Raw genomic sequence first — 7,481 nt, 5'->3', positions numbered from 1 at the left:
GGCGCGGAAGACCGTCTCTAAATCAAGTATATGTACAAACACACGCACATATATTAAGTCCACACAAACAGCCACCAGCCTCGCGCTCCACGGAACGCTTGGCCCGCCGCACAGCCCGCAGCGCAGTCGCCTGGGCCCGCAGGGCGGCCGGGGGCGGTGCCCTATGCAGATGAAGAGGGTGTGGCGAGTGCGCGGCGCTTGGGCCCCGGAAGCGCGGAAAGGCCCAGTATAAAAAAAGTACTGAAGACATTTCCCCCGCACAACTGCTAAGGCTCCAGAGACAGTAGCGTGTGTGGTGTCGGCGGCGGCAGCTGGAGCCGTCACCTCCGGGACCACCGCAGCTGAGGCGACAGCGGCGCGGGCGGGGGCGAGGGGCGGGAGTGGCCAGAGCAGGCGGCGGGGTCTGAGAAGGACCAAGTCGCTCGCCGCGGCCGAAAGCGCACTCGCGGCTCCTAGAAGTGTTGCCGCCTCGCGGTTCCTCGCTCGCTGCGCTCCTCGAAGGGGCGGCCGCTTCCAGGTGACACAGACGGGACTCCCGCTTGCGCTTTCCAGATGCATCAGAGATACTTTTGGTGCGGGGATTCTCTGCGGCGCGCGGCTGGGGACAGCGGGGTTCTGGGGAGGGAGAGTCTGAGGAGCCCTCTAGCCTGCGGACGAACCGGGGAGGGGGCGCGCTGTTATCTCTACGGGCCCCTGTTCGCCGCCGCGCGTCCTCACCGCGCTCCTTCCCCCTTTTGGCTTTTAGGACTGACCAGGGCCAGGTGGCGTTCGGAGGGCACTTCATGGCGGAAGGCGAAGGGTATTTTGCCATGGCCGAGGACGAGCTGGCCGGCGGCGCTTACATCCCCCTGGGCGGCGACTTCAGCAGCGGCGACTTTGGTGGCGGCGGCGGCGACTTCGGCGGGCACTGCTTGGACTATTGCGAGAGCCCCACGGCGCACTGCAATGTGCTGAACTGGGAGCAAGTGCAGCGGCTGGACGGCATCCTGAGCGAGACCATCCCGATCCACGGGCGCGGCAACTTCCCCACGCTCGAGCTGCAGCCGAGCCTGATCGTGAAGGTGGTGCGGCGGCGCCTGGCCGAGAAGCGTATCGGCGTCCGCGACGTGCGCCTCAACGGCTCGGCCGCCAGCCACGTTCTGCACCAGGACAGCGGCCTGGGTTACAAGGACCTGGACCTCATCTTCTGCGCCGACCTGCGCGGGGAAGAGGAGTTTCAGACTGTGAAGGACGTCGTGCTGGACTGCCTGTTGGACTTCTTACCCGAAGGGGTGAACAAAGAGAAGATCACACCACTCACGCTCAAGGTAAAGCCACCCGAAGTGGGCTTGGGTCCGCGCCTGGGCCAGGCTGGGGTGCGGCGGGCCGAGGGGCATCCGTTTGATGCCACAGACCTGCGGCCTTGACGGTTTGGGGCGTGCTTCTGTATTTGGTTTTTGATTTTTTTTAATGAGTAAGCTAAGGTGCGTGGACGGTGTTGAGTGTTTTAAGTTCGCTTGGTTCTTCAGCGCCACTACTCTTCTGCTTCCTCCTCTGTTCTCCTTTCTCTTCCTTATTTATTTATTTATTTTTTTAACTCTTTGGCTTTCCTTGCTTCAATCTTGTCCAGAGTAGATTCTGATTAAGTGGAAGAATGAAATGATGTAAGTCATTTTTTGAGTCATTTTATGGTCTAGTTTTTGGGGAAAGAGCAGCCTGAAGCAGGCTCCAGTCGATGGGCTTATTATTGTATTGGAAAATGTGATTAGGTTTCTCAGCTGCATGCAGCTGACTCCGTGTCTGAAGGATATGTGTGGTGCTTCTCCTGGTCGGCTCACGTGTGAAGGATATTGTGGGTACCCCCCCCCCCACACATACACACACACTTGGCTCATAGCATGTTTTATACAATTAAAATTGTCTGAGGCATCAGCCTCCCAGAATGTCCTAATTTAGTTCATACTTGATTGTAATTGCAGAGTACCCCTGGAGGGACAAGATTCTAATCTCATCAGTTGCCTCAGGGGAAGTGGAACCGGGTGACTAGGGACAAGGGTGAGAGGCTGACCAACTTAACACTGTATGCCCTTCTGTCTTTTGAGTATTGTGTGGATATCGTGTGATCAATATTCTGCCTATAAGACCATTTTCAAAAAATAACATTTCAAAAGTCAGACATGACAACAGAACCTCTTAGTACTGCCATCCATCTGCCAAAAGCCTCAAACTATTACTTCTAGTCTCTTTCCCAGACGGTTAAACCCCTCGTTAAATGTATTTTTTTTTTTTTTTCTGTTTTCAGAGGACTGTGTAAGACTGTAGGTAGTGTTTTGCCGAAACTTGACAAAACAAAAGGGAAGGAGCAAAATAATTCTCAACTGTGAAGAAGATGTTTTTATTTATTTATTATTTCTTCTAGGTTTGCTCATCTTCTTGTTTTATCTTTTAAATTGTAGGAAGCTTATGTGCAGAAAATGGTTAAAGTGTGCAATGACTCTGACCGATGGAGTCTTATATCCTTGTCAAACAACAGTGGCAAAAATGTGGAACTGAAATTTGTGGATTCCCTCCGGAGGCAGTTTGAATTTAGTGTAGATTCTTTTCAAATCAAATTAGACTCTCTTCTCCTCTTTTATGAATGTTCAGAGAACCCAATGACTGAAACATTTCACCCCACAATAATTGGTGAGAGCGTCTATGGTGATTTCCACGAAGCCTTTGATCACCTTTGTAACAAGATCATTGCCACCAGGAACCCAGAGGAAATCAGAGGGGGCGGCCTGCTTAAGTACTGCAACCTATTAGTGAGGGGCTTTAGGCCCGCCTCTGATGAGATCAAGACCCTTCAGAGGTATATGTGTTCCAGGTTTTTCATCGACTTCTCAGACATTGGAGAGCAGCAGAGAAAACTGGAGTCCTATTTGCAGAACCACTTCGTGGGATTGGAAGACCGCAAGTATGACTATCTCATGACCCTTCATGGAGTGGTGAATGAGAGTACAGTGTGCCTGATGGGACATGAAAGAAGACAGACTTTAAACCTTATCACAATGCTGGCTATCCGGGTGCTAGCTGACCAAAATGTCATCCCTAATGTGGCTAATGTCACTTGCTATTACCAGCCGGCCCCCTATGTAGCAGATGCCAACTTCAGCAATTACTACATTGCACAGGTCCAGCCAGTATTCACATGCCAGCAACAGACATACTCCACTTGGCTACCCTGCAATTAAGAATCATTTAAAAATGTTCTGTGGGGAAGCCATTTCAGACAGGATAGGGTAAATAAATAAATAAGGCTGAGTGACCCAGCCCCGATTAAAGATATGTTTTGTGCAATGATGATCTGCTCCTAGTTTTAAGCTTGGCAAAGCTTGTGGATCTTTTCATCGGTTTGGGAGCATGATCTCGAAACAACCCTTCTTACCCACCAACCCTCTCACCTGTTCCTCCTACCCAGTTGGATTCTATCCTGAAACAAAAGAGACCTGTCATTAAAAGCAACCAGGTTCTCCTAAAATAACAAGGGAAAAAAATGCTTGATGACAATATGGGTTTGCAGTACTTGCTCCCGTAGCTTTGCCATAGGAAAAAAATATGGAGAGTTTCTTATAAGGTGGAATTTACAAAAGGGAAAACACAGAGGAAAAAAGATCTTACCCCAACCTAATTATCAATTCAAAGTTCAGATAGTAACAATAATGGAAGAAAAGGGACTCCAACGTTGGGATTACTATCTGAGACTTGCAGCAAGTGCTTTCTGTGGAACTATCCTATTAACGCTAACAGAAACAGCTTGCTCCAAATGAACAGTAGTAGGTTGGTGCAGTTCTCATATAACAAACAGCAGAACTTAATGATGACACAATCCATTATTTCCAGCTGTGTGCATAGCTTGCATTTTTAAAATATGAAAATGCAAGCAAAAACAGCTGTAGCAAAGAAAGTATGCTCAAGGACCAAAGATTTAACAGATAAAAATACCCAAGTAGAAGAGATATAGTAGAATATATAAAGAGTTAACTATATTTGTTACACACCAATAAACATCAAAGTGCCTGTTGCCTTCTGAAAATATGAAGTGGAAAAATTTTATGGTTTAATGATTATTTTATTTTATCAGGGACTCAAGAAGAAAATAAAACAACATATAAGCTTGTGAATGGTGGAGGAAATGCCCTATTTTTTCTTGGCAAATACTTGTATAAAGTTAACATTGTTGGTGTGATATTATCATAGGTACATGTGTATGTGTGTGTACATGATGTATATATATATACACATATCTCAAATATGTCTGAGATATGTATATGTATATACAATACATTGACTATGGTCTAGAAAAATGTAGCAAATAGAAAATGTTTAAATACTGTGTGCTTTTATGTTTTTAACAGGATGACATGAGACGTGGGCATATTGCAGTGATGAGTTAAAACCCACATCTAAAAAATTAAAGCAAATGAAGGAGGAAAACAATTAATATATTTGATAGGAGAAGCAGAGATTATACATTTTTAGTGACTTTTTTTTTTCCTTTTTTTTTTGTGAGCCATAGAATTCTACAAATGGGAGAATATTTGTTTGGCAGAGCACTCTTTTTGTACTGAACTGCCATTTTGACAGTAGGAACCCTTTTAGTTTGTGTAATACTTGCATGCCTCCATGGTGTATAATCCAGTGGATCATGGATCAGTGATAGTCCATTTAAATCCCTGACTGCTAATAAAATTTCTGGTGATTTGAACACTACTTATTAATATTTAAATGAATTTTTTAATGAATGCATTCTGCTTTCCAGGACCACTAGAATTTAGTAAATGTGAAATGACCCTTTTTAAAGAGTATTTGCACAATTGCTTAAAATTTATATATGAGATATATATTATATATAAAATTTTATAAATTCATGCTAATATGAAACACATTAGATCTGGTTGTCACACTGCATTTAAATATTTAGTACTGTACTTTAAATTCAGTCACTTTGCATTGAATCAGATCCAACTTTATTTCTCTTGCCTAAGAGACCAGTTAAACCTTTGTGAAATGAACTGGCATTACCATTACCACAGCTAATCCTAAAACCATTCCATCTCCCAACTCTTAATTCCTTTGGACACTGGTCTCTGAAAATGCATTTGTTAAAAACAAAACTAACACATGCAAAACTTCCCTTTGTATTGTGAAATAACCACATAATTCCTACCAACTCTAGTGGATGATTGCTTACTATGATGATTCCTCTGAAGAACTTAACCAGATTTTTGTCATCAAGTTCAGGAGGGATTGGGGAAGAAAATTGCATCATCCTTTTGGCAGTGTCATTTGTTTGCTATCTAGGCATCACTCAGATGCTCAGTTGTAGGTTAATCCATCTGAAACTACCTTTTGCACATCTTCCTTTGAAGCCTTAACAGGAACTTGATGGGTTTGCTGTAGCAGCTTCCCTGTGAATTCTATCTGAGCTGTAACAGCTACTGCACTGCCACTCACTGTTTCCTAGGGAACTCTTCTCCCATGTTGGCTCATTCTCCCTCACTCCAGCCCTGGGATTGAAAATTGTGAATTCCCAGGAAATAGTCCATTTGCAGATTAAGCCTGATACTTAACTGTCAGAAGCCAGAACTCCGCCTGCTTACCTGTTTGGAGTTTTCTAAAAGAAAACTAAGGAAACACTTGGGAACATAGGAGCAGATGGTTGATCTGCCTTCTTCCTTCTCATCCTAACTCTTGACAAGTGAGTCGTCCACTATATTAAAAAGAATCTGGAGATCTCTGGCTCTGCCATAGCAACAATCTGCTGTTAATTTATGACACGGATTTTTGTTTGGAGAGGCCTTATTTGAAAATATACTTTTCATTTATTTTCTGAAATATTTATGTTTTTGCTTATTCCAGGGTTGATAATATAGTTGGAAGTGCCAACACCTGGCATTCAAATAGAACAGGCTATGCTCAAGACAACCTTCAGCAGTACTTTAAAACTTATATAATTTATTTCTCTTTTGTATGTACTATAGTCTTGTGCATATGTAGTTGAACAAACAGTGGAATATATGTCTGTCTTTGTGGATGTGTAACCTAAAAGTTTGAATGTCTGGTGAGAGAGAGCCGTGTGTATAGGTCAGAGAAAAGAAGAGCTCTCAACTCCTGATTAGTGCCTGTGATTTGCTTGCTTTTGTGTGTATCTGGCCTAGTGTGCTGTTAACTTTAAAACAGGAAGAAGTTTTATCTTCTGGAGGCTCTTCTCACCTGTCCAGTTTGGCATGTCAGAGAACAATTGACCTGTGACTGTGCCCTTTTAAATAGTTGATAATACAGTAAATCTGGTTGCCTCAAGAAGTCCTACATTGAGATGGACTTTTCCCTTCTTGAAGTGTGGTCAAGTAGCTGCTCACTTTGGTAGTGGGTGGACTATTTTAATACGGCTCCAAACGATGCAAGGATGGAAGAATATCTGTAAGCCAAGCCATGGAAGAAACGCAAAAAAAAAAAAAAAAAGTGAACATGCTATTTTTGCCACCCCTTTCTGTTAGCTTATCGTTGGTTGCTTTACTGTGCATAAAGTTCTTTTCAATGCAGTGCTTGTCAAATAAATAATTGTGAACTATTTTGTAAATGAAATGTATTATGTTGAAAGCTGTCAGCAGTTCAAAAATAAGCTTTCCTTGTTGTTTGAGGACAAAACGTATTAGATGAAACCAAAAAGTAAAAAAAAAAAAAAAAAATCGTATATAGCACCTATTTGAATATAATCTTTCTTTAAGATTTCTTATAGCATAGCCTTTTCAGTGCCAAGAAAGAATCTCTATGTAATATTTTGTTGTAATAATGGCTTGCTAACAAAATACATGGTAAAAGTACAAAGTTGGAAGATGTCAAGGTAACCTGGCAAAACTTGCTGCAAAGCCTTGCAGAATGGAGGAGGCTCTGCCCGCTGGCTGTCTCTCTCTCCAACCTCTCTACAACCATTGCCTGCTCTGAGATGTCCTACTGCAGCAAGCTGCACCTTGGGTCACTCTTTTGGAATATTTTTACTTTAGACTATGTCACAGGCAGAAAAGGAGTTGATGGAGAATGTACTCTTAAAAACTGACATGTTTGAATCAGTGCTAGAGGGAACAGATTGTGAATTTTGTTTACAGCATCCAATATTTGGATTTTTTTTTCTTGTAAATAAAAAGAAGTTATTTTTTTCTATTGATTTGTGTCTTTTATCTTCGGTGTCTGTTCTGGCTAAAGACTGTGTCCTCTGAATCCCAGCTCGAGTCCACGAGAAAAGACAAGGCAATATTTGGAAAAATGTTTGCAGATTTTTTATTACAGTACAATACACTGAAATACTCAGCTTTCAGCCAGCCTATCTCTCACTAGCTCAATTAGCTCCAAAAGAGTCTAGCTAATGGGTGCCAAATTTTTTTATCTGGATATGAACTTAGCAGTGTTAACCAACCTGGGAGTCAGACCTATTTTCTACCATCAGTAGAGACTCATGGCTC

The 7,481-nt window shown here is 43.1% G+C and overlaps 1 protein-coding gene across 2 annotated transcripts; it reads left to right on the top strand.

The window, feature by feature from the left end:
• Positions 1–247: 247 nt before the first annotated feature.
• Positions 248–7,182, top strand: TENT5A (terminal nucleotidyltransferase 5A). Of its 2 annotated transcripts, none has more exons than XM_045867151.3 (3): positions 248–572; positions 746–1,307; positions 2,436–7,182. In XM_045867151.3, the coding sequence occupies exons 1-3, from the start codon at positions 553–555 to the stop codon at positions 3,210–3,212; spliced, it is 1,359 nt and encodes a 452-aa protein (XP_045723107.1). In that variant the 5' UTR covers positions 248–552; the 3' UTR covers positions 3,213–7,182. The 2 variants fall into 2 exon arrangements, with proteins under 2 accessions (XP_045723107.1, XP_045723109.1); XM_045867153.3 differs by having other exon boundaries at positions 249–517.
• Positions 7,183–7,481: the final 299 nt, after the last annotated feature.

This window comes from Mirounga angustirostris, unplaced genomic scaffold (assembly GCF_029215605.1).
Source record: "Mirounga angustirostris isolate CCGP_5_RB_7025 unplaced genomic scaffold, mMirAng1.0.hap1 SCAF_8, whole genome shotgun sequence".
NCBI classification, from domain to species: Eukaryota; Metazoa; Chordata; class Mammalia; order Carnivora; family Phocidae; genus Mirounga; species Mirounga angustirostris.
Note: the sequence above shows the minus strand (reverse complement) of the source record. Positions and strands in the feature narration are given on the sequence as shown.

Excerpts from the sequence above, each read along its gene's own strand:
- TENT5A (XM_045867151.3), top strand. The coding sequence starts at position 553 with ATGCATCAGAGATACTTTTG. Across the intron at positions 573-745 it reads ATGCATCAGAGATACTTTTG|GACTGACCAGGGCCAGGTGG; the intron begins GTGCGGGGATTC and ends TTTGGCTTTTAG. Across the intron at positions 1,308-2,435 it reads TCACACCACTCACGCTCAAG|GAAGCTTATGTGCAGAAAAT; the intron begins GTAAAGCCACCC and ends TTTAAATTGTAG.